Source organism: Microtus pennsylvanicus, chromosome 5 (assembly GCF_037038515.1).
Source record: "Microtus pennsylvanicus isolate mMicPen1 chromosome 5, mMicPen1.hap1, whole genome shotgun sequence".
Taxonomy (NCBI): domain Eukaryota; kingdom Metazoa; phylum Chordata; class Mammalia; order Rodentia; family Cricetidae; genus Microtus; species Microtus pennsylvanicus.
Genome location: NC_134583.1, coordinates 43,147,561 through 43,174,587, shown reverse-complemented (window position 1 = coordinate 43,174,587; position 27,027 = coordinate 43,147,561). Strand labels below are relative to the sequence as shown.

Genomic DNA, 27,027 nt, shown 5'->3' with positions numbered 1-27,027 from the left:
TCCGGTAACAAATGTTTTGAAGATATCTGAATGTCTATAGGTAAAGGGATCTCTTTCAAGATTCTCTCTCTCTCTGGACACAGTCCTGCCTGACCTTGTATCTGCTATGCAGCCCAAGCTGGCCAAAATGTTTTTATTAAATTTTTTTTACATGTATTTGTTTTGTGTGCATGTGATGGGTATATACATGCAGGGGTCAGAAGGCAGTTTGCAGGGGTCAAATCTTCTCCTTCCACCATGTGGGTCCTGGGGACAGAATGTAGGTCACTAGGCTTGGTGCAGCTGCCTTCTGCCACCGAGCCATCTTCTTTTCTCCTAAAAACGATTTATATTTAATGTATTCGAGTATTTTGCCCACATATATCTATATACACTTATGTGTGTCTGGTGCTGGAGAAAGCCAGAAGAGGGTGTCAGATCTGGAACCAGAGTTACAGATGATCGTGAACTGCCATGTAGGTGTTGGGAATTGAATCTGGGTCTCCTGCAAAACAGCAAGTAGTCTTGATCTCTGAGCCATCTTTCCAGCCCCCACACTGAGCCACCTTGCTGGTTTCTAAGAAATTATTTTTGAGATGAAGGTCTTACTGTGTTGTTTAGTCCAACCCCTGAACCCCAGACCCCAAATCCTTCTGCCTCAGCCTCCCAAATGTTGGCACCTCAGGTATGAGTCATGTTCATGCCAGGATGGACTTGAACTCTTGGCATCAGGTGACTTTGCCTCAGCCAAGAGTAGCATGTACCATCAGACCTGAATTTTTTTTCTTTCAAGACAGGGTTTTTCTGTAGCTTTGGAGCCTGTCCCGGAACTAGCTCTTGTAGACCAGGCTGGCCTCGAACTCAGAGTCGCCTGCCTCTGCCTGGGATTAAAGGCGTGCGCCGCCACCACCACCCGGCCAGACCTGAATTTTTCTTCAAATATTCACCCTGAAAATATGAGTCCATGAATCCTGATACATTCCTGGCCATAATGGCTTCCCAATCTATCCATACCAAAGATTTCTATTTCTCACGCTAGTGCTCCTGCTTGGAATACTTGCTCTCTTTACAACTTGTTTAACTTAATTTTGATGTTCAAATTACACACACACACACTTTACAACTTGTTTAACTTAATTTTGATGTTCAAATTACACACACACACACACACACACACACTTTACAACTTGTTTAATCTAATTTATTTTGATGTTCAAATCAAACACACAGTTATGATATGGCGCCGTGGGTCCCATGGCGGGTGAGGGACAGACAAAAAAAGCATACAGACAGTTTGTGTGTGGAGTTTAATTGAGCTAAAGGAAAGAGAAAATGAGAGAGAAACAGAGAGTCAGAGACTGGTGGTGGTGGTGGTGCCTCAGTGGCAAGTGAGAGAGTGAGAGAGATCCGGAGTGGGCGGACTTGTCTCTTAAAGGTATCTCTACACTTCGTACAGTCAGGGAACTGCTAGCCCTAAGCAGAGGGGTTCCCAAGGGGCGCCAGGATACTGACACGCACACACAAACACCTCATGTAACAACTATATGGTTATGTCTTATGTCTCTCGACAACACTTGTGAGCACCTGGAGAATAGGATTTTTGTTTGACTCATTCTTAAATATCTAATATAAGAGGAAGAAAACACATAGATGATTAGCAATCACTGACGTTCCCCTAGGTTCTGCAGCTCTCAGTCTCTTTGAAGTTTTAAGATCCCGGAATGGGTTGCTCCGTTCATTTTCTTGTTGGCCACCCTCCTCCCTTTCAGCTACTCCTCTCCAATCGACAAATCCCAACACCTCTCACCCGTGTCCATGAACCTTAAGAAGTCGGGGCAGCATCAACTCCCGGGCTCCAATCTTATTCTCCCGCCAATTCCGTCCACCGAACCTACGCCTTCTGTCCCGAGCGCCACTCTGACTACCGAAGCGCAGGAAAGCGTTTTGAGGCTTTAAGAAGCCGCTATTTCTGAAAGATGGCTCCCATCCAGGCAAAACAGTAGTTACTCACCTCAAACCAACAAAAACCCCGCGTGCTTGTGTTTTTAATGTATATTTTTATTCACTATACTCTTCCCGTAGAGAGCGGGATTTAAACTTCCGGGTCGGACGCGATGCTGCATGGGAAATGTAGTTCTTAGTGCACACGCGTCTCTGCCCAAAGCCCTAGAGAGGGAGCGTCGCGAGATTAACACATTCACGGACTCACATTTTTTTGCTCACTACGGTGACAATTGCTGAAATGTTTCGGCTAAAATAACAAGAATAAGTTTTCTTTTCTCGAGAACGCCTTCCTGTTGAAGCTTGGTAGTGCACGAGAGTCGCCCCCTCTTAATTCCGAAGGAGCAGGTAGAAGGTCTCTTGGTTCCTCCCAGGCATCAGCCTGTCTTGGTGCTCCGCCCAGGCCGCGCCTCCGATTGGCTACAAGCGCCCGAGCGGCGGAAGCAGCTGGCTCGCGGGGACCCGGGTGGGGGCTGGCCGTGAAGATGGCGGCAGTGGTGGAGGTGGAGGTTGGAGGAGGTGCTGTTGCGGAAAGGGAGCTAGATGAGGTAAGAGGAGTTGAGGGACAAGAAAGGCGAGACGGCTTCAAAGTGGAAGGAGAGGAAGTGAGGAATAGGAGCCGGAGACTCCAGGAGAAACGGGAACGATCCTTAGGAAGCTGACAGGGAGGCGGATTTTCCGTGAGGGAAATCTGAGGGCTTCTGACTCAGGGACCCCGAGGCGGTCCTGGTGCAGTAGATTGGCAGTAGCTTAAAAGGTGGTGATGGATGGCAGACCAGAGGCCAGAGGGACGGGAACTTTAAAGATTTTGAGATTATTAGATGGAGGTCCAAGGTAGAACTAAGGGGCTAAGAGTTGCATTAATTGGAGGGGCGTGGACTTCTGTAAGGCAAGGCGGAGGCTTTCCCTGTGGGAAAGGACTCCAAGCTTGATCTGAAGGTTGGGGACACAGATCGGGAAGCAATACTAATTACTAGTATTACAGCTTTGAATTATTTTTAGGTAGGGACCAACTTATTTATTCTTACATTTTAGGGTTTGTACATACCGCATGCCCAGTAAAGTTTTGGTCAAGGAATGAATGAATAATTGTGAATGAATGAATAATTTTGTAACAGAAACGGTCCATCTTTTCATTGACCAAATATTGTTACTTCTGTGACAAGTTCTGGGCTAAGTGCTTGGGACGCAGAGACTTTGCTCTTGTGAAGTCTATAGTTACGGGATAAGAAGAGGCTTTGGAGGACAAGAATAGCGGTGGTTTGAGGGAGGTCTAGGGGACGGTTTCCAGGTGCTGACTGGGTTTTTATTTCATATTCTTCTTTCACCCTCCATTCCCTTCTCTCCCGGGTTTCTTCAACGTGAGCTTGGAAAAGTATGAATCCTTTATCTCATAGATTTAGCAATCTGGGTATTGAGTGGCTTGCGGGCTTGGAGGTCCTTGAGCTTGAAAGAAATGAAAAGTGCAGGGCTCGTAGAAGGAAGTGAAGGTAAGAAACATAAGGGGCAATCTGATGCCAAATGGTTAGTGATGGTTAGAGTTGCTTTGGGTCTTTGTGTCTTCTCTGTGCTATGGATTGTGATAGTACCAGAGGGGTGGGGGAGTGGTGGCATCTGTGGACGGTGAGCATTTCTGAGGGCCCCTGTTCTGTGTTCAGTATGGGATAGACTGGTGAAGAGTCTCAGGAAGGAAGTAGGTGTAGCAATAATGGCAATTGCATGGTGTGAGGCTAATTTGTTTTCATTTCCCCCTTCTGGTTGGAATGAATAGAGTGAGAGCCCAAGACTAACAGGTAACAGGTGGCCTAGTTTCTTACCTGCCAGTCGCTAAAGACTAAATGTGTTTGAGTCCTCCTTTGTTGTGAAGGTGCAGCGGTTGAAGAAATAACCTCCAAGGCCCCTTCTAGTTGTAAGTTTCTGTATTTACAGTTGGCTACTATCAATTGGGATATTTTAAAGGCACCTTAAAATAATAAATAGTGTACTGAAATTAAGATTTATGGTTTGTTAGTCATGGGTCTTCATTTAGTTTCGTATGTCTTAGTGTTTGGAGTCAGGGTCTTGATATGTGCTCCATGCTGTCACTGGACTGATTCTCTCTCTCATGAGTGCTGGAGTTACATGTGTGTGCTGCTGCCTGGCTAATTTTTGGCTTCTTGTTTCTTAATTTTTAAGGACTTAGGTACGAGTAGTAGCATGAGACATATTTCAGTGTTGGGGCTACAGGTCGACTTTCTATGAAGCCACTAGCATCTATCTCATAACCCTCCTTGCTTGTGCTATCTTCCGAGAAAGAATATTTCACTGCTGTCTGGAAGCTCTGTGCGAACTGGTTCTCTCCCTTTATGAGTTTAAGAAAGTAACATGAGAAACAGGAAGTTACGTGAAGCTCCAGAAAGAGCCAGGTCTGGCCTGACAGACCTCAGTTTGTATGCGTCTGCTCACGTCGCCTCTGCTTTGTGTGCTCAGGCCTTACCCAGCGGGCGATAAGGTGAATTGCATTGATCATTCGTAACTATGGGGGCTCACTGTGTTCCATGCCTTGGGAATTCACAGGCGAGTCAGTCCCGTGAGGAAGTGTGCAATAGCCGTCACAGCGCTACCTCGAAACTGTTAGATTGAGAGTCTGTGAGGCACAAGGAACACACCTGCAGTGCTCTTAACCTCTGAGCCATCTCTCCAGCCCTTCTTCAGAGTATTCTTCCTAATAGTTTTAGAAATCGGTTGTCCCTGGGACACACAGGAACAGCAGTGTATTCATAGCCCCCTCTCTCCTTGACGCTTTCTCTGGAAGCCGACGGGCAGTGTAGGCGTGGGTGATAGCTTCTCCTGGAGAGGAGGATGGAAGGATGGGTGGGAAGGACCGCCAGTAGAAACGGGCACTGTCTCTGCTGTGTAAAGCTCTGTACCTTTATTGTCTCATTTACCTACAGTAGCCGTATGAGTTTAGATGCTATACTAAGGCCATTTTGTCTTTTCTTTAAAAAGAATTCATTTTAATTTATGTGTCTATGTGAAGACGCACGGGTGTGCCAGCATTTGTAGGGTCCTGAAGAGGGTGCCACATCTCTTGGCGCTGCAGTTACAAACAGATGGTTGTAAACTACCCAGTGTAGGTGCTGGGAACTGAACTTGAGTCTTCTGCAAGAGCAACATGTGTTCTCTTTCTTCTTATTTTTTTTTTCTTTTTTCTTTTTCTTTTTCTTTTTTGGATTTTCGAGACAGGGTTTCTCCGTAGCTTTTGGTTCCTGTCCTGGAACTAGCTCTTGTAGACCAGGCTGGCCTTGAACTCACAGAGATCCACCTGCCTCTGCATCCTGAGTGTTGGGATTAAAGGTGTGCACCACCACTGCCTGGCTTTTTTCTTATTTTTTAAAAATTATTTATTTGTATTTTATGTGCATTGGTGTTGTGCCTGCATGTACGTCTGTTTGAGGGGGTTCCAGATTTGGAGTTAGACAGGTGTGAGCTGCCATTCAGGTGCTGGGAATTGAACCCAGGTGCTCTGGAAGAACAGCCACTGCTCTTAATCACTGCTCTCTCCGGCCTGCAGTATAACATGTGCTTTTAACCACTGGCCCTGTGTTTCTAATCTCAGCCCTATTTTGAAATTTTCTTTTGAGGCAATGTCTTGATAAGTTTCCTAGGCTGGGGGCTGGAGAGATGGCTCAGTGGTTAAGAGCACTGACTGCTCTTCCAGAGGACCTGGGTTCAATTCCCAGCAACCACATGGCAGCTCACAACTCTCTGAAGATCCAGTTGCAGGGGATCTGACACCTTCACACCAATGCACATAAAAAAAAAAAGTTAAATAAGCCATAAAAAATATTTTAAAAAAAGTTTCCTAGGCTGGTCTTGAACTCAGGATCCTCTTGTCTCAGTTTCTCAAGCAGCTGTGATTACAGGCATGTACATCATGCTTAGCAAAATACCCTTTTTAGACACTTGAAGCAAAACCTTGAATCAGCATTTCTTTGCTGAGAGGACCAAAATGAATGTTAACCAAAAGGGTTATTGTTTTTATATAAACTTTAATTTACTGATAGCTTTTCCATGTCATACTGTTGGTCATAAAGAATGATTATTGCCGCAAGTGAAAAATTCATATGTTCTGCGCAGGTTGTCTGTCTTTCTGTCTTTATCTCTCTCTTTAAACAGTCTTAGGTAGACCAGACTGGCCCCAAACTTAGTATGTACCCAAGGGTTATCTCCTTCTCCTCCTCCTCCTTTTCCTCCTCCTCTTCTTCTTCCTCCTCTTCCTCATCTTCATCCTCTTCCTCCTCCTCCTTTTTTTTTTGAGACAGTGTTTCTCTTTCTCTATATAAGTACCCTGGCTGTCCTGGAACTCACTTTGCAGCCTGCCTCAAACTCACTCACAGAGATTCTCATGCCTCTGTCTCCTGAGTGCTAGCATTAAAGGTGTGCTGCTGGCACCAGGCTTGAGGATGATCTTGACCTACTATATATTGAAAGCCTTTCCTTTCTAAGTTTTACCTGTGTTTTCGGGTTCTAGCCAAGGCTTTCTTGGCTTCTAGGACTTTTCTTTTCTTTTCTTTTTTTTTTTTGGTTTTTCGAGACAGGGTTTCTCTGTGGCTTTGGAGCCTGGAGCCTGTCCTGGAACTAGCTCTGTAGACCAGGCTGGTCTCGAACTCACAGAGATCCGCCTGCCTCTGCCTCCTGAGTGCTGGGATTAAAGGCGTGCGCCACCATCGCCCGGCTTCTAGGACTTTTCTGATTTATACAATAGACTTTGCCCCCTGCCTTTTGCTTATTTTTGTCTTATTGAGACAAAGCCCCTCTGTTAATTCCGTACTGGCCTTGAATTTGTAGTTCTCTCTCAGTTTGAGTGCTGAGATTACAGGTGTGTGCTATCGCATGTAGCTCCCCAGCTGAGATTACAGGTGTGTGCTATCACGTGTAGCTCCCCTGCTGAGATTACAGGCGTGTGCTATCACGTGTAGCTCCCCTGCTGAGATTACAGGCGTGTGCTATCACGTGTAGCTCCCCTGCTGAGATTACAGGCGTGTGCTATCACGTGTAGCTCCCCTGCTGAGATTACAGGCGTGTGCTATCACGTGTAGCTCCCCTGCCTTTCGTCATTATCCCAGGCTTATTCTTTAGTTCACCAATTTATTCATCAAATCTTTTTTGAGATAAGATTTTGGTCTGAAGCCCAGGCTGCTTTGAACTCGACATGTAGATAGATCAAACTGATGTTGAACTTTGACCAGTCCTCTGCCTCTGAATGCTGGGATTACAGATGTGTCTCCATGCCCAGTTTACTCACCAGGTGTCTGTGTGGTGGTCACAGACAGTGGAGTTCATAGACTAGGACGGCTCAAAGGCTGATCATTGGAGAACATGTCTCACTGTGGAGTAGGTGCAGTTAATGACGAAGCGACTCCAGCTGCTTTGGTAAAACCCCAGAACCCAGGCTGAGATAATTCTATTCTCTTGCTTTTTCAGAGCAGTAGTTGCCGCTTTGTTTTATGTTTTCCTCCTGTGACTCTCTCCCTGTAGACATTTGTTTCCACGGATTTGGTTCTCTGGGGATTCTTGGTCTAAGCTAGATCTTACAGAGGGATTGAGGTGTATGTGACTGAAGTTTAACCTTAGGTGTCTGTCTTTGGAATTTCTTTCTCTTTCCTTTTTTTTTTTTTTTTTAAATTTCTCTTTATTAAAGTCCTGGCTGTTCTGGAACTCACTTTGTAGACCATGCTGGCCTCAAACTCACAGAGATCCATATGCCTCTGGGATTAAATGCCCGTGCCACCACCGTCTAGCTGTCTTTGGAATTCCCTATGCATGTAAAATGAATGGTAGCACACTAAAATAGGAGAAGAGACCCACTAAAAGAGTAAGCATATGGCCCAGATTTTAGTGTTTATTTGTAAATAGCCAGCTGCTAACAGATGTGTAGAAAGCTGTGTTGAGAAGGATTCTGAAGCCAGGGCACATCAGAAAAGAGTCCCAAGAGAAAATACTGAAGGCAAAAGGATATAGAGTACTTGTTCTGGGGCAAGTATTTTAAACACGTTTTCTAATATCTCAGTTTTTAAAAGTTAATTATTTTATTACATACCAATCCCATAATACCTCAGTTTTTTATTTTATGATTTATTTATTTTTACTTTATGTGCATTGGTATTTTGTCTGCATGTATGCTGTGCAAGGGAGTCAGATCCCCTGGAGGTAGAGTTACAGGCAATTGTAAGCTGTCTTGTGGGTACTGGGAATTGAACCCAGGTCCTCTGGAAGAACAGCCAGTGCTCTTAACCGCTGAGCCATCTCTCCAGCCCAGTACCTCAGTTTTAAAGGACAGGTGTACTGTCATTGTCACCATTCTGTGGACTTGGAAACTGAGGCAGAGATAGTGAGAGAGACCGACCTAGCACCAAGCACACAGGTAAATGACCATTGCAGCATCTGTGGTCTGAACTTCTATGGGAAATATGAATGCTGTCTACTTTTGTCCTGTTCTTCACTGATATTCCTACTGTGTAAGTGTGGACCTTATATCCACAGGTGACTCGATGGCGGTCGTGGCTTTCATCTTTTCCAGCTGTTTTCTCCTTGAAGGCCCTATTTATTTTATCTCTGGTATCTGGCAAGAGTATGACTCATAAAAAACTATATGAGCTTAGATTTCAACCTTCCTGTACCTCGGTCTTTATCTGTGAAATGATTGTTTGGGACTGTGACCTTTGAGATCTCTTGCAGCTTTGAAATTGAAAGTCCTGAATTCCAGTGTTATACTTTGTGTTCCCAACATGTTCTGTTGGGTACTTAATACATAGTGAATGTCTGAACGAGGGAAAGTAATTATTCTCAATAATGTACACCAGCAGTGTTGGGATGGGAAGGAGAGAATCACGCTGGTGAAGAAGTAAACAAAAGTCTTGGGCACACCTTCCTATTCTGTGACCTTTGACTTTTAGGAATCCGTCTATTCTGATATATATCCTGGTATATTTCTTTTTTTTTAAATGATTTATTTAACTTTATTGTGTTCGTTGGTGTGAAGGTGTCAGATCTCGTGGAACTGCATTTTCAGACAGTTGTGAGCTGCCATGTGGGTGCTGGGAATCGAACCCGGGTCCTCTGAAAGAGCAGTCAGTGCTCTTAACCACTGAGCCATCTCTCCAGCCCTCCTGGTATATTTCTAAGGGTTTAAGGGAACAGCCAGCTCACCCTTGCTTTTATTGTTGGATTTTTATGTTGTTTATTGACAGAGGCTCTTGCTGTATAGCCTTTGCTGGCTTTGAGTTCCTATTTTAGTCTGTTGGGATTGTAGGTGTGAGCCACCATGCTCTGTATAGGAGGTCACCATGGCTTACTCTTGCTCTGTATAGGAGGTCACCATGGCTTACTCTTGCTCTGTATAGGAGGTCACTGTGGCTTACTCTTGCTCTGTATAGGAGGTCACCATGGCTTACTCTTGCTCTGTATAGGGGATCACCATGGCTTACTCTTGCTCTGTATAGGAGGTCACTGTGGCTTACTCTTGCTCTGTATAGGGGATCACCGTGGCTTACTCTTGCTCTGTATAGGGGATCACCGTGGCTTACTCTTGCTCTGTATAGGAGGTCACCGTGGCTTACTCTTGCTTTTTGTTTGTAAGTCACTTTTTGATTGTTATGACTAAATAGCTCATACATTTCTAGAAGGAATTATGGTGCCATCTGCTTAGTAAAGAGGTTAGGAGAAAGAACAGTACAGATAAATGAGGAATATTTTGATCCCTTGAGCTGAGGAAATCTCTCATCCTTTTTACCTTTCTTAGTGCCTTGCTCATTTTTTGGCACGTTTGAAAAAATGGGAATGCAGGTGTGGATTCTGTTGAGGAGTAAGGGAGAGAGGGCTGTGTCACAAAAGTTAACTGATGTGCTTACCACCTTCCCTATCGTGTCCCTTCCCCTCACCTTTCCTCTCTTTCCTTTTTAAAGACAGGGTTTCACTATGGAATCTTGGCTGGCCTGGAACTCGTGCAGAGGTCCGCCTGCCTCTGCCTCCCCAGTGCTGGGATTAAAGGCGTGTATCACCATACTTGGCACTTTTTTTTTTTTTCTTGAGACAGGGTTTACCTGTGTAACCAGGCCTGGCCTTGAACTCATTGTGTGGATCAGGCTGGTCTCCCAGGTACTGAGATTTTAGGCGTGTGTAGCAATGCCAGGGTTTTGCCAGCATTTAATATAAACTGGTTATGAAGCATTTTTCCTTTACTGTAATGTCACATTGCTCTGTACCAGTAAGTTCTAGGTGCAGACTCAGGACTGACTGGCTGTTGCTGCCTCTGTGCCCAGTGCAGATTTCTGTCGGCCTTGTTGTTTTGTGTTGCTTCACTCCCCCAGCAGGCAGTGAGCCGTATCATTTCTCATCTCTCGTATTCCCAGCACCTGTTCTTTCATTCAGATCTTTATTGAACTTACATCCTTAATCATATCCGTCAGCCCATGTTGAAATCCCTAGGAAGTGATGTTTTCATGGTCAGCCTATTCCGTTTTGTTTTTTGTTTTTTTTTAATTAATTTTTATGGGTGATTTGTCTGCATCTGCGTCCGTATACGCAGTGCCTGCAGAGGCTAGAAGAGGACATCTGATTTCTCTGGAATAGATTTACAGGCAGTTGCAAGCCACTTGTAGGTGCAGGGAACTGAACCTGGGTCCTCTAGAAGAACATCCAGGGCTCTTAACTGCTGGGCTATCCCTCCAGCCCCAGCCTAGTCTCTCTTTGAATACCTCTGTTGTAGTTGTTTAGATCGGTTAGAATTTGATTTGTTTATTTTTGAGGCAGTGTTTCTCTGTGTAGCCCTGGCTGTCCTGGAACTCTCTTTGTAGACCAGGCTGGCCTTGAACTCAAGATCTGACTGGTTCTGCCTCCAAGTGCTGGGATTAAAGGCTTGCACCACTATGCCCAGCAGGTTAGAATTTTAAATTCTGCATAGCTTTAACTTTTCCTGAGTTTTCCCAGATTCTGCTTGTTTGCACCTCTCTCAGAGGATGCCCTGGAGGACTAGTCTCAGTACATGGAGGCTGGAGGCTGTTTAGCCTAAAAGCTTTCCTGGGAAGCTAACTAAAGATCTTTCTAGTGTCTTTTCTCATCTCTATCTTTACTTCTTGAAGTCATCTGTTACTTGTGTTCCTCAGAGGAAAATCTGTAGGTAAACACAAACTCATTAGTTCCTCTAGAGTGTCACTTTCCCAAGAGGATGCTGGGTCATAGCCGTGGAGGCTTTAGCTCTGGGCAGCTGGGAGAAACCGGGAAACGGGCAAGCCACCTGAGCTTTTTCCTTTCATTTTTGGCGTTACGAATAATTGAATATACTCATTCTAGCCAGGCATGGAGGTGCATGCCTCTAATCTGGGCACTCAGGAAACAGAGGCAAGCAGATCTCTGTGAGTTCAAGGTCAACCTGGTGTACAGAGAGAGTTCCAGGACAACCAGGGCTATACAGAGAAACCCTGTGTCAAACAGCAACTCTGAAGCCTTGCGTGACATTTTACTTTTTATTTCCCTTAGGATTGAGTCTGTCTTCTGAGGTTATCATTTAGTGTTCTGCAAAAACACCTATTTTTCCTCTTATGCTGATGATGTCAATAATAGTTAACTCTTTTAGAGTTTAAGGTGGACCAGGCACTACGTTAAGCACTAGGTCTTTTAATTCTAGTTAATAAAGTATTCTTGTCATACTTTATTTGAACCTAGTAATGTGACTCATCTCTCTTTCTGGTGTACACTAACAATATAAATTCACTCTTCTCAAATTTTATCCTATTGTGTATTTAATTAGATCATATACTACTTGGGAGAGTACTTTAGAGATTATAACTAGATAAAGTGACTATCTGAATTTGTTGTTGTTGTTGTTTGCTTGTTTGTTTTGAGACAGAGTTTCTCTGTGTAGCCCTGACTGTCCTGGAATTCTTATAGACCAGGCTGGCCTCAAACTCACAGAGATCCACCTGCCTCTGCCTCCCGAGTGCTGGGATTAAAAGTGTATACCACTACTGCCCAGCCTATCTCTGAAATCTTTCTTTTTTTAAAAAATAAAGTAATTTATTTAGCTTTATTTTGTGTGCATTGGTGTGAAGATGTCAGATCCCTTGGAACTGGAGTTACAGACAGCTGTGAGCTGCCATATAGGTGTTGGGAATTGAACCTGGGTTCTCTGGAAGAGCAGCCAGTGCTCTTAACTGCTGAGCCAGCTCTCCAGGCCCCTCTCTGAGAGCTTAAAAAGTTATGGTCAAGTAAGGAGAGGTACATATCACATGATAACGTAGGTTGGAGCTAAATATGAGGTTGACTTTGAATGCCAGGCTGAGAAAGGTGAGTGTGTGTGTGTGCCGCGCGCGCACCAGAGGATTGCTAAGCATGCCCATGCCAGTGCAAGCCAGAAGTTGATGTTGGTGTTGCTTCTCCACATTGTCATCATTATCTTCAGTCATTATCTTTCTTTTGCGACAAGGTCTCATTGAATGTAGAACTTGCCATTTTAGCTGGACCAGCTGGCCAGTGAGCCTCTAGGACCTGCCTGTCTCTGTCCCTGCCATATGCCACACCGTAGTGCTTCGAGGTACATTAGAGATCTGAACTCAGGTCCTCACGCTTGCACAGCAAGCACCTTACCACTGACTCTCCAGCTCCTGGTCTTCAGTTCTGAAATGGCCTCACTGTGGAGCTCAGACTGACTCCATCAGCTTCTGGAGTGTTAAGATGATTGGCATAAGTCTAAGTATGTAATTCAAATTGTTTAGTAATTCTTTACTTCTTCACATACAGGTTCTTTTTCACTTATGATTAGATTTGTCCTGGTAAGCCCGTGATAAGTTGAAAATAGAAACTAAAAATGCATTTTTTGTACTTGCTCTCTAATCCCCACCATAGCCTCCTGTAGGGTAACAGTTGTTTGTCCTTGTGCTCTTGTGACTGACTGAAGTTGGGCTTGCTGCCATAGCTGCATCACAAAATGGCCAGCAAGGTGACTCAGTGGGCCGAGGTGCTTAGTCAAGCTTGCTGACCTTAGTTCAGTTCTGAGGACCCATGATGGAAGGAGTGAACCAACTCCCAAGTTAACCTCTGGCCTCCCCACGTACCATGACCTGCGCACGCACACACATACATATTTAATAATTATTTTTTGAGACAGGGTTTCTTTAACCACCTTGTTTGTCCTGGAACTCTGTAGACCAGGCTGGCCTCAAACTCAACTGAGATCTGCCTGCCTCTGTCTCCTGAGTGCTGGGATTAAAGGCATGTGCTACCGCCGCCGGGCCAAATTTAAGGAGAAAATTTAAAAGAAGGTATTATGTTACGTATTGCTAGCCTAAGAAATGATTGAAGTTTGAAGAATGGTTTCTATTGAATGCATGTGCTGTGACGTCATCATAAAGTAAAAATGTCAGTCAGGGACTACCCTAGTTACTTTCTGTTGCTGTGGTAAGACATGGCCAAGGTGACTTATAGAAGAAAGGATCAGCAGGAGGACTGGAGAGATGATTCAGAAGTTCCAGAGGTCCTGTGTTCAATTCCCAGCAACCACATGATGGCTTACAACCATCTGTAATGAGATCTGGTGCCCTCTTTTGGCCTGCAGGCATACATGAAGGCAGAACACTGTATTCATAATAAATAAAATAAAAAAAGCAAAAAGATTCTATTTTGGCTTATGCAGTCTATAATGGCAAGACAGAGAGGCAGCAGACAGGCATGGTGGCTAGATAAGGATGCTGTGAGCTCACATCTTGAACGATGAGCGTAAAGCTGAGAGTGAACTAACTGGAGGTTGGGTAAGGCGTTCAGCTCTCAAAGCCCACCCCTAGTGATACAATTTCTCCAGCAAGGCCACACCTCCCCAAACTGCTCTATCGACTGGGAATCAAGTGGTCTAATGTCCCAGATTATGGGGAGCGTTTCTTACACAAACTACCACATAGACATCTCTGCTTACATCTTTAATGTAGCGGGCATTTTTTTTTTTAGGTTCTAGTACTTAGCAGTGAACAAGACAGATAGCCGTTGTTCTTGAGGAGTTTGTTTCCTAATAGGGAAACTAGATAATAAACAAGTAACAAGATAATTCCGAATAACTCAACTTTTTTTTTTTTTTTTTTTTTTTGGTTTTTTGAGACAGGGTTTCTATGTAGCTTTGGTGCCTGTCCTGGAACTAGCGCTTGTGGACCAGGTTGGTCTCAAACTCACAGAGCTCTGTCTGCCTCTGCCTCCCGAGTGCTGGGATTAAGTGCGTCACCACCCAGCAGTCAGGAGGCAGAGGCAGGTGGATCTTTGTGAGTTCGAGGCCAGCCTGGTCTACAGAGTGAGTTCCAGGACAGGCTCCAAAGCCACAGAGAAATCCTATTTCAGAAAAAAAAAAAGAAAAAAAAAGAAAAACAAAATCTATCACAGTGTTCCAGATGAAAGATGTTAGAATTTGCCAGTTGAGGAATGGCTTGGTGTGTTCAAACTGCTGTTCCAAAATATGTTAGGCTAAGTAGTCTTCAGTGATTTGTTTCTCACAGTTCTGGAGGCTGAACAGTCCAAAATCAAGGCGCTTTAAAGCGGTGCCTTGATGCTACGAGCTGCTGTGTTAGTTACTTCCTGCTGCTGTGTCAAAGCACTGTGACACCAGGTCACTCCTGGAGTCCCATCACTTGGGGGTCAGAGGCAGGCGGAACTCTGTGAGTTTGAGGCCAGCCTGGCCTACAAAGCAAGTTCCAGGACAGCCAGGACTGTTGCACAGAGAAGCCCTGTTTTGGGGGGAAAAAGTGGGGGGTTTATAGTTTCAAAGGGTTAGAGTCCATGATGGAACAGAGGTCTGAGAGCTCACACTTGGATCTGTAAGATTACCTACTGACAATGATGGAATCTTGAAACCTCAAAGGCTGCCCCCAGTGACACACCTCCTCCTAATCCTTCCCAAACCGTTCTACCAACTCAGGACCAAGTATTCAAACAAATGAGCCTATATTTAAGCCATGCTGCTATGGTAGAAAGGGCAACCAGGATCCTATCCTGTTCACAAGAAGCATTAATTATTGTTACACTTCCAGTCTGGAGCTAAAATGTAATATAAGTTTTTAGTGGCTGTATATGAATGATTAAAATTTCAGAATATCTCACAAAGATAGTAATAAGTGACTTACATCTTACAAGATAGAAAGGAGTGGGCCACACAGTAGGGGGAGCATTTGAGGGAAAGCACTGGTGGAGAGAAGGGCATGCTAGATCGGTGCCTGTGGCATGTGTGTGTATATGGGCATGTGATAGGAGGGTGTGATCTTGGCGGTGCACACTCCTGATATCTACAGATCCCGGGGTAAATTGTTGCTGAGTTAATTTGGTGGTATTCAGCTTTGGCATACTTCACCAAACTAAAAGGCATTTTGCTTTTTACTTTTATGGTAACTAAGGAAACTGGCAGTTTTGGCAAGCAAAGTATTGTAGCTGATTCCAAAAATTTTGAGTGAGATGAATTTGATGTGAATTACATTATTTTAGCTTAAAATAACTTGGGCACCATCTTAGCCAGTCCTCTTATGTTCTAGATGGATAAACTGAGGCCTGTGGAGATGTGCCCTGTTTGTTGACACAGCGATGAGGAGCTGTGCCAGACTGGAGTCTGCAGCTGTTTCTTCATTGAGAAGAGAGTAGATATTGTACTAAGGCCTCTTCTTGGAGTGAAAAATGTACATTTTAGACACACCACATGGTCTGTCCCTGTCCATTTTCCCCAGGTCTGCACATACTGAAAAGCTCTTAGGGAAAGCTGACTGTCTGTATGGAACAACAACGTTGTCTCCTTCGTTCTTTCTTCTCCTTGCCTGTGTTATCTTTGCTCAGAATACTTAAATAAGAAATAATTTCAGGCTAGAAGAGATGCCTCAAAGGTTAAGAGCACTGGCTGCTCTTCCAGATGTCCTGAGTTCAATTCCCAGCAACCACATGGTGTCTCACAACCATCTGTAATGAGATCTGGTGTGCAGGCATACATGCAGACAGAACACTGTATACATAATAAATTAAAAAAATCTTTAAAAAAAAGAAATATTTCTACAGACATAAATGGCTCAGGGATTAAGAGTTTTGGTTGCCAGCAGGGCAGTGGTGGCACATGCCTTTAATCCCAGCACCCAGGAGGAAGAGGCAGGCAGATCTCTGTGAGTTTGAGACCAGCCTGGTCTACAGAGCAAGTTTCAGAACTGGCTCCAAAGCTACAGAGAAACCTTGTTTTGGAAAATCAAAAAAAAAAAAAAAAGTTCTAGTCACTTTTCCAGAGGACCTGGTTTTAATTCTCCAGCACACAAAGCCACATGGCCGCTCACAACCATCCGTAACTCCAGTCCCCCTCCTGATCCCAAGGGCACCAGGCACACATATGATGCACAGATTTACATGGCAGGCAAGGCATCCATACACATAAAATATTTATATATAAATAAGTAAAATATTTCATATTTGTCTTCTGCATTAAAGGTAAATTTTATAAGGGCAAATGCTTTATGCTTGTTTTGTATTTTAGTGAAAGAGAAATATTTATTAATTGCTGTCACGATTTCCGGCATCTGTCTTTGCCTTTGACATTTGTATGTCATTGACATGTCAAGGACCCCTCCCCCACCTTTCTTTTTAAACAGCTCTCACTGTGTGTCCCAAGGCTAACATTGCCTTGGGTTTATAATTCTTTCTGCCCCAGCCTCTCAGTTGCTGAAATTGGAAGCTTCCAGGAACCAGGCAGTGGTGGCACACACCTTTATAATCCCAGAACTAGGGAGGCAGAGGCTGGCGGATCTCTGTGAGTTCAAGGTCTACAAGAGCTAGTTCTAGGAGAGGCTCTAAAGCTACAGAGAAACACTGTCTTGAAAAACTAGGTTTTTTTAAAACAAAAGAAAAAAAGAAAGAAAGAAAGAAAAATACAGAATACTCTATATTGTCCAGTATTGTCAAATTCTACATTATTGATAGGAGGATAGTTGTCACTTTGGGGGAAATCTTTTAGGCCATGTGAGATTTAGTATGAGCCTAAAACTTAGTCTGAATGATCAGATAGGCTCAGTAGAGAAGAGAATCTTGGCTGTAACAGCAGAGTGACCTTGGCCGCTGACGGAGAACACTTAATCTATAGCTGTGGGAGAGACAGCCAGACCTGGGCTCACTCCTCCTGATAGAAAGCATATTTCTTTTGGAACTGAAAACAAGTGTTGTCTGTAAATGGTTCGGATTATATATCTTTATACCAATTGATATGTGCATGTATGTGCACATGCAAGTGTGTGTGAGCATTGTGTGTGCCAGAGGTCAATATCAGGTGTCCTCCTTAGTCACTTTCTACTTCCTTTCTGACACAGGATCTCTCACTGAGCCCGGGACTCTCTAACGTGTCTAGAAACATTGGCTAGCCTGACTGGGCAGCACGCTCCAGGAGTCCCTCTGCTGTGTTGTGTCCTGTCGAGTGTGTCAACTGGCGTATATGCTAGAGTCGTTTTGATTGCATTGAGAAAATGCCGCACACGAGTGCCTTGTGGGTAAAGCTGAGATGCAGTTTCTGGATGATTAATATGAGAGGGCTGCTCAGTGTGCGTGGTGCTACCTCTGGGCTGCTGGTCCTGAGTGAGCAGGCCACGGGACCTCCGCCTCAGTTCCCGCCTCTCTGCTTCTGCCCTGACTTCCCTAAGTCATATACCTCCTCAGACTGGTCGTGGTGTTTCGTCACAGCAATAAAACCTTAACTCAGACACCATCCTTGCCTTGTGCTGGGCTACAGATGCAGGCTGCCCTCGCCAGCATTTCTGCAGGTGCTAGAGACGTGAACTTAGGTCTTAAGACTTGCACAACAATCGCTTTTCTGAGCCATCCCCCAGCCATATTTTTAAATCAATTTTTTTTTTTGCGGAATGAAGTTGGACTCCTGCTGCACAGCATACTCAGAAATTAACCCAAATATCAGCAGATGGCTAGGTGGGGGGCACTGACTGCCAAGCCTGATGACCCACGTGTCGGAACACAGGCCGTGCACTCTGTCTGCGTGTGGAAGGTGTGGGTGGAAGTGAGAGCACGCGGTGAGGAGTGACCAGAACTTAAACAAAAGATCACAGCTGTTGGGAAGCACTTTTAAAATGGGCTGTTTTCTTACTGTTTGAGTTAGATCTTAATAAAATTGTCAGTTTTTTTTTTTAAATGAACCATTTCATTAAAAAGTGTAGCCGGGCGTTGGTGGCACACACCTTTAATCCCTTTCTGTGGGTCTCTGTGAATTCAAGGTCAGCCTCGTCTACAAAGTAAGTCCCAGGCCAGCCTGTTACACAGAGAAACCTGTCACAAAAAAACAAATACAAAACAAAGAACCAAGTGTAGAGATGCATATGCTCATAGATGCAGTTTGTGAATATGAGTGCTAAATATAATAGCAATACTTCTCAAACTTTAGTGTGTATATAAATTATTTCATGTGCTAGATTGCACATTCTGATATAGGAGGTTTTGTGTGGATTCTGAAATTTTCTGTTTCATAACAAGCTTTTAGGATACCAGTATTATTGTGTTTAGATACACGTAGTAAAGGTGTGGAGGATGTGCTAAAGAGCCTTCCAGAACCCAGCATGATTTGGTCCGTGTTTTGCAGAGAGAATTTGATTTGGTGGAAGAGAGGGGCTTAAGGGATGAAGCTATGAAGACAGAGATGACAGAGTGTGCTCTCTGTGGAGGACGCAGTCTGCTGTGGGCACACAGGGTGGGCACTGACAGATCACAGAGTGTGCTCTCTGTGGAGGACGCAGTCTGCTGTGGGCACACAGGGTGGGCACTGATAGATCACAGAGTGTGCTCTCTGTGGAGGACGCAGTCTGCTGTGGGCACACAGGGTGGGCACTGATAGATCACAGAGTGTGCTCTCTGTGGAGGACGCAGTCTGCTGTGGGCACACAGGGTGGGCACTGATAGATCACAGAGTGTGCTCTCTGTGGAGGATGCAGTCTGCTGTGGGCACACAGGGTGGGCACTGATAGATCACAGAGTGTGCTCTCTGTGGAGGACACAGTCTGCTGTGGGCACACAGGGTGGGCACTGACAGATCACAGAGTGTGCTCTCTGTGGAGGACGCAGTCTGCTGTGGGCACACAGGGTGGGCACTGATAGATCACAGAGTGTGCTCTCTGTGGAGGACACAGTCTGCTGTGGGCACACAGGGTGGGCACTGACAGATCACAGAGTGTGCTCTCTGTGGAGGACACAGTCTGCTGTGGGCACACAGGGTGGGCACTGACAGATCACAGAGTGTGCTCTCTGTGGAGGACACAGTCTGCTGTGGGCACACAGGGTGGGCACTGACAGATCACAGAGTGTGCTCTCTGTGGAGGACACAGTCTGCTGTGGGCACACAGGGTGGGTACTGAAATCTTCTGCACCTGAGAAAACATAGCTCAACTTTGGTCATTTTCTGTGTTTGCAAAATTTCTCTTGCCCCCTGTCTAGCATTTTGTGTAACTTCTTTTAGATCTGGACTGAGGTAGGTTGGCATGACTAGGAACCTGGTGAGGTCCTAGAGCAGAGAGGTTGGCTAGCAATAAAACATTGTATGCATTTTGTATTGTGTTTTAGGTTTTGGTTATGGGACCATCAGTTATTACCCTTGCCCTGGAGCTGCCTAATTACCCACCTGAGCTTCAGACAAAATACCTTCAGACTGGGCTAGTGCTGGGCCGCAGATGAGCAAACTCCTCTTAATGAGGTACCAGTACAGATGTCTTTCCAGATGGCACAGGTTAATTATGACTGTAGTGTACAGCTTCTCTTGTTTTTCCACTTGAACCAGAACACTGATAGGAATGTTATATAAGTAACCTTTTGGTTCTGGACACAAATTTAAAGCCAGGTCATATGTTATTCTTTTTTTTTTTTTTTTATTTTGGTTTTTCGAGACAGGGTTTCTCTGTGGCTTTGGAGCCTGTCCTGGAACTAGCTCTGTAGACCAGACCAGGCTGGTCTCGAACTCACAGAGATCCGCCTGCCTCTGCCTCCCGAGTGCTGGGATTAAAGGCGTGCGCCACCACCGCCCGGCTTTATATGTTATTCTTAACATTTATATTACTTTGTGAAATGCTAGTGATCCTTTAATCCACAAGTGTAGTCTTGGCCTTAGGGCTTTTTCTTCTGATCTCTTCTCTTTGGGGCTCTGAAGCATTACTGTCCCATGCTTCACCAACTTTGAGTTCCCCGGCCTCTTCACCAAAGGCAGCTCACTGTCAGAGTCCTTTCCTCATAGCTGTATGATGTAGTCAAAGGTCTTGTTCTGTTTTCAGATGGTGGAATTAAGACATAGATAATAATACACATGGTTCACTCTCAGAGACACTTCCGCGCCTGGTCCAGTTCTCTGTGCATTCATAGTTTGCCCTTCAGTGGATTTTCTTTCTTTTCTCACATAAAGTTTTCTAACATGATTTTTCTAGATGCTGTCTGGTATCAAATAAATATTCTTTCCCCAGACACTTGTTAGGCATTTTCACTTGTTTGTATATTCTCTTTTTCAGCATGTCCAGGTATTGTGCTGATTTGTTAGCATACTTAGATCAGAGGAGAGAGTTTTATTCAATTACTTAAATATCCATTGACTACCCAGTCTTTGCTGTTCTCCTTAGAAGACACAAAAGCAGTGTAAAGTATATATTGGTTCTGAGGCATCTTCCCGATATATGGGAGAGGTGCAGGGTACATTAGGTCAGGCCAGAACTGGGATAAGGCATTCAAAATGCTAGGTCACAAGGTTATACAAGAATAGGATAATGCCTTCTTCAATTTTGAACCCTGAATTCCTTGCTTGCACTGGCCTGGTCTTGGCTGTAGGCAGTTAGAGTATTTGGAAATCATGTCTGAGATAGCATGATACTGTAAATGAATGTTCTAGAAGAGCGTTTCTCAAATTTCACATTTATAACAATCACCTGGAGATCTTGCTAAGCATCAGATTCTGAAGCCGGGAGCTGGTAGTGCACGCCTTTAATTCCAGCACTTGAGAGACAGAGGCAGGCAGATCTCTGGGACTTCGAGACCATCCTGGTCTACAGAGTGAGTTTCAGGACAGCTACACAGAGAAACCCTGTCTCAATAAACCGAAAGAAAAACAATGTCCGCCCCTCCCTCCTTCTCTCCTTCCCTTCTGCCCTCCCTCTCATCACATCTTTGTGGACATGCTTGCATGTGTGTGCACATACATGTGGAGGCTAGAGGTTGACTTTGGTGTCTTCTTCATTGCTCTCCACCTCGTATATATTGGGACAGGATCTCTCGCCTGAACCTAGAGCTTGGCCATTCTGCTAGTCCAGCTAGCTGACTTGCTGGAAAGGTTCCCTGCCACTGTCTTCCTGCAGGCAATTCAGATGGTGTCTTCTGTGGGTGCTGAGGACTGGAACTATAGTCTTCATGCTATATACAAAGTGCTTTGTCTGCTGAGCCATTTATTTTCCTCAGCCCCTTAAAGTGCTTTTCTGAAGTTATTAGGTTGGTGAGAAACTAGGCCTTGAGCAGCTTAAGTACTAACGGAATATTTTTAGTAATGTTTAATGAATTCTTTGAGAATTTCATTTAAGGTATTTTGAGCCTGTTTATCACCTTCCTTCACTTCTCTACCCATCCAGCTTCAAGTTAGTTCTTTTTCTCTTTTTGAAAAGTTCACTGAGTTCAGTTTGTGTATGAGGCCCATCCCTGACTAGTCAGTGTACCAATACCAGACCATTGAAAAACTGACTCCTCTCCCCGCAGCACTCAGCTAGACATAGGGCTTGGTTTCTACCTCCCGTCCTTCATTTTTGGAGTAAAGGAATGTATTTTGATTTATTCATTTGAGTGCTCTAAGCCCTTATCTCCTTTGCTGCCAGGGAACATTTCCAACCCAGTTTGGCATAAAACTGAATTTTGGTGTGATTCTGTACGACTCTACAGAAGTAGAAGGTGCGCCCTGAGTACCAAGGGTGTAGTCATATTCTGGAGCAGAGGTTTCTGACAGGGGCAACTTTTGTCACCCAGAATAAATGTGACAATGTATAGATGTTCTTTCTGGAAGCTGCTGATTATATACGGGATACACTCCTTCCCCAAATATCAGTAGTGCCAAGTTTGAGGGACCCTGGATAGAACCAGAGCCTGGAGTTTAGAAGGTCAGTAGCAGGACAGGAGTCAAATATTACTTTGCCCTGGTGTAATGTTGTACCTGCTCCTGTGTGACCATTTGTGTGGTGGTATACAATAATATTTCATCTGGCTCCTATCTTACTAATCCTGACTCATATCTATCCTAGTCATACTTAGTTCTTTGTTTATTCCCCCCTTCCTGTTCATGTAATTTCCTTTGCCTAGAAATTTCCTCTCATTTCTGGATAATATTTCAAAATTATTCCAAGAAACCTTCCCTGGTTTATAACAACCCAGACTGAGTCAAATCCCACTTGTTTATTCTTCCATAGCTTATTCTTGTCATATAACAATATGTCCATCATTCTACGAGCATATTGGATGTCAGGACTCCCAGCCTGGGATTCCATAGCTCAGCCACGCAGCATTCATTCAGTCCTAGAACCCGAGCCACACTAGTAGCTGAGGAAGGGAGAAGTCGCTGTGAAGCGGTGGCAAGAAAGGCTTCATAGAAATCGTAAGGTGTGAGCCTCCTCCTTTAATTCCTTGAAAATATTGATGAGTATATGAGAGCCCCTTATTTTGGGTGGTGACAGTGCTAAGTCAATGACATGTTTTTCTGGTGGTGTCTTTCTCTAGGTTGATATGTCAGACCTCTCTCCAGAGGAGCAGTGGAGGTAAGTGTGCCAGTTCGGGTCCCACAGGCCAACCCAGCTAATTGTGGAACTACTCTTTTCCCCCTCTGTCTGTGGATGCGGTGTCTAGGACAGGTCTTTTGCAAACCTTTCCAAGTTTCCAGGTCACTTCTGACAGCTCACTTGGTCCTAGAGTAAGTAGGTACTTGCACTAAGCATCCTGTGGTGAAGCCAGTTTTAGCAGCTATATGATATGGGATAAATTTTTTTAACTTCTCACTGCCTCTTTATCACTACCAGAACCCCCTACTCTGCTTTTGTTTTTTTAAATCCCATACTGAGGATTGAATCTAGGCCTCATACATGTTAAACAAGTAATCTACCCCTGATCTGTAACCCCAGCCCTCTTTTTACTTTTTATTTTGAAATAGTCTGATCAAGTTGCCCAAGCTAATCTTGAACCTACTGTGTAGCCTAGACAGGCCTCCAGTTCACCACCCTTCTGCCCCAGCCTCTGAAGTAGCTGGGTGTAGGCCAGTAACACCAGACCTGACAGTTCACTCTGTTTGTCTGTTTGGTTTTGTTTTTTGAGACAGAGTTTCTCTGTGTAATTTTGGAGCCAGTCCTGGAACTCACTCTGTAGACCAGGTTGGCCTTGAACTCACAGAGATCCATTTGCCTCTGCCTCCCGAGTTTTGGAATTAAAGTCGCATGCACCACTGGCAGTTCCGAAGATTTCTTTTTAAGTGGATCATATGTAGAGAAAGAAACCAGGATGATTAAAAGAGTACGACCAGTTTGGTATGGTTTCACGCACCTTTAATTCTTGGACTCTGGAGGCAAAGGCAGTTAGGCTTCTGTGAGTTCATAGTAAATCCTTGTCTCAAAAAAAAAAAGAAAATGGGGCTGGAGAGATGGCTCAGAGGTTAAAAGCATTGCCTGCTCTTCCAAAGGTCCTGAGTTCAATTCCCAGCAACCACATGGTGGCTCACAACCATCTGTAATGGGGTCTGGTGCCCTCTTCTGGCCTGCAGGCATACACACAGACAGAATATTGTATACATAATAAATAAATATTAAAAAAAAAAGAAAATGGAAGGACAAAAGAAAGGAAAAAGGGGAGAGAAAGGTTAGGGCTGTTAACCTGATTGAAACAGGAAAGTGCTTTTTTGTTTGTTTGCTTTAATGCAATCATAAATATTTGAAGGTTTAGCATTGGGAACGAGGTGTGGCTATGTCCTTTGTCCTTTGTTTACACAGAATTTAGGATTAGGTACTATGGATCAAAGCTATAGTTAGGTATATTTTTGTTTTGTTGTAAGATATATATGTATGTTATTAGACAAGTTCTCACAAATGTGTTTTAGACAGACTAGCTTCAAACTCATAGAAATGCCTCTGCCTCCAGAGTGTTGGAATTAAAGATACATGCTCAAGTATCTTTCTTACACAACCCAGACCAAAAAATGTCAGTTTAAGATTGATGTTTCAGATACATTGTCTAGTTGTCTGATTATTCAACTCCTTGAGCCCTTGCAGAGGCTGTTTCCTTGATGCTGATGATAAAGACGTGGTTGCGCTGATGCAGACATGAAGAGCTCAGACTTTTGGCCAAGAGAGGCCAAGACTCCCAGTGTTACACCCGTTAGTGCTGTGATAAATACTAAGAGGCTTTATGACTGTGAACTCTACTTTCTTTGTCTAGTGGCAGGCGAAATAGGATTGGAATGGGCAGTGACTCACGCTTCTCCTGGCATTTCCTTCCTGATTCAAGGAAGGTTTCTTACATTTCAGCCTCAAGGGGCAAGTAGCACATCATTTATGTCTAATCCCAGTAACTGTGATTTGTAACCAGAACCCTGAGGGCCTCTGCTGTAGTCATGTCCTTTCTCTCGACATGGTTCTTAGCTCCGAGTTCTCATGGTACGTTTCAGTTGAAAAACCCAGGGCTGCTGGGCGTGGTGATGCACACCTGTAATTCCAGCACTCAGGAAGCAGAGGCAGGCAGATATTTGAGTTTGAGGCCAGCTTGGTCTACATCGTGAGTTCTAGGACAGCCAGGACTTTGTAGAGATACCTGCTTGATGCATGCATGCATAAATAAATAAATAAATAAGCAAATAAGTAAATGAATGGAGAAACCCCGAGCCATGTTGTGAGCTGTGAACTAGAAGGATACCCTGGGAAAGACTGCTCCTTTACCACCACACCATCCCTTCCCCAACTCACCCTGCCTGTTTGCCTTTCAGGGTCGAGCATGCACGTATGCATGCCAAACATCGTGGCCATGAAGCCATGCATGCCGAAATGGTCCTCATCCTCATTGCTACGTTGGTGGTAGCCCAGCTGCTCCTGGTACAATGGAAACAGAGGCACCCCCGTTCTTACAACGTAAGCCACTTCTCACTCTTTGAAAATGTTCTTTGAGACAGGAGCTCCTGTAACCCAGGAAGGCCTTGAACTCATTAAGTAGATGAGAATGATTTTGAGCTCCTTGATCTTTCTGTCTTTACCTCTCAAATACTAGGATTGCAGGTGTTTACCACCATACCTGGCACCTCTTACTTTTAGTCATCAAGAGACCCTTCGTAAGTGTCCTAGGATCCAAGCTGATCCAGGGCACGTGCAGGCAGATAAAAACAGTAGCAATGGATTTTCCATATGGAATGAAGAGTCGTTTGTGGGACATACGTGTGTGTGTGTGTGATAGGCAAGTGATTTGGTGTATGAAGACAAGAATAAAACATGAGACGACGTTTCTGTTTCTCCATTTGTTTTGAGACAGGGTCTCACTGTTTGCTCTGACTGTCTTGGAACTTGCTGTGTAGACCAGGCTGGCCTCGAATTTACAGAAATCTTTGCTTCCTAAGTGCTGGGATTAAAGACTAGCACCACTATTCCCAGCCCGACATGAGACTACCTTATCATCAGAAAAAGGAGATACTTCTTTTTAAACATCGTGAGACAATTCCTGAAGTAAATATCAGAGATCATTCATTTGGAAGGGAGATCATTGACTGGGCAAGCCAACACTAGTCTTATGAGAAGGGGCTAGATTTCATTAATGTGTATTCCAAAAGCCAAGATCAAGCAAACAAACAAAAAGGCAATGGAGGAAGTGAAGAAAGATTATGTAATGCATACAGAAAGCAAACAGCTAAATGGCACAAGGAAGTTCTTATTAGTAATGACATTGAACTGTACATAGGTTCAATTCTTCCAGTAAGATTGGAGTAATAAAGGAAAGGCCCCATAATTCATCAGCATGCTAGGTGTATAAGTCTCACATTAGATATCAGGACACACACAATCTTACACACAATGAAAGTAAAAGGACGGGAAGAAATATTCCATGAAAATGATAGCCAAAAGAAGGTAGAGGACATAAATTCAGGACCAGACTATTCTAAATGCTTCAAGAGCAACCAGGACTACAGAATGAGTCCAAACAAAGAAAGAGGGTCCTCTCACAGAGCACCATCCACATTGGGTGACCTACAACCACCTTTGACTCTAGCTCCACGGGATCTGATCTTTTTCCTTTTGACTTCTGCAGGTGCCCAAATATGTGTGCATAGTCCTTCCTCCAATCCCATATATACATGTAATTAGAAATAAATTTGTTTTGTTTTATTTTTCAAGACAGGGTTCCTCTGTGTTAATCTTGGCCATCTTGGAACTCATTTTGTAGACCATGTTGTCAGAGATCTACCTGCCTCTGCCTCCTGAGTACTAGGATTAAAGGTGTGTGCCACAACCACCTGGCTAAAAACAAAATATTTTTAGAATGAAAGAAAGATGGTGGCCTGGAGAGGTTAAGAACGCAGAGGTTAAGAGCATTGGTTGCTCTTCCAGAGGTCCTGGGTTCAATTCCCAGCAACCACATGGTGGCTCACAACCATCTGTAATGAGATCCAGTGCTGTCTTCTGGAATGCAGGCATACATGCAGACAGAACACTATATACATAATAAATAAATAAATCTTTAAAAATAAAGGAAGGTGGGATGGCTATACTAATTTCAAATGACATAGGCTTAGGTAAAGATTATAAGTGATAACATATTTATGTGATTATTTGTAGTTGGAAGCTGTTCATTCATTTCCTGGCTACCCTGACCAGAAATAATCACTCAGAAACTATATTAATTAAATCACTGCTTGGCCAATCACTTAAATGTATTGCTAGCTAGCTCTTATATCTTAAATTAACCCATCCCTATTATTTTGTATTTTACCACAAAGCTCGTAGTCTACCAGCAAGGTTCTACCTGTTGACTTGCTTCTTTCTCCTC

The 27,027-nt window shown here is 44.1% G+C and overlaps 2 protein-coding genes across 9 annotated transcripts in view; one reads left to right on the top strand and one right to left on the bottom strand.

Moving 5' to 3' along the window:
- Nucleotides 1-2,294, bottom strand: part of Xndc1n (XRCC1 N-terminal domain containing 1, N-terminal like) — a 33,505-nt gene extending 31,211 nt beyond the window's left edge. Inside the window, exon 1 of one of the 3 annotated variants that reach the window (XM_075971665.1) lies at nucleotides 2,189-2,294. The gene's annotated coding sequence lies outside the window, so the exon portion shown is untranslated. Of the gene's footprint in view, nucleotides 1-1,786; nucleotides 1,966-1,990; nucleotides 2,081-2,188 lie in introns of those variants that run through there. The other 2 variants (XM_075971666.1, XM_075971664.1) reach the window with 2 other exon arrangements.
- Nucleotides 2,126-27,027, top strand: part of Rnf121 (ring finger protein 121) — a 61,711-nt gene continuing 36,809 nt past the window's right edge. The window contains exons 1-4 of one of the 6 annotated variants that reach the window (XM_075971672.1): nucleotides 2,126-2,328; nucleotides 22,431-22,620; nucleotides 22,738-22,775; nucleotides 24,983-25,124. In XM_075971672.1, the coding sequence (XP_075827787.1) occupies nucleotides 22,744-22,775; nucleotides 24,983-25,124 (174 nt within the window). In that variant the 5' untranslated portion in view covers nucleotides 2,126-2,328; nucleotides 22,431-22,620; nucleotides 22,738-22,743. Of the gene's footprint in view, nucleotides 2,529-22,430; nucleotides 22,621-22,737; nucleotides 22,776-24,982; nucleotides 25,125-27,027 lie in introns of all 6 variants that reach the window. The other 5 variants (XM_075971670.1, XM_075971673.1, XM_075971674.1 and 2 more) reach the window with 5 other exon arrangements.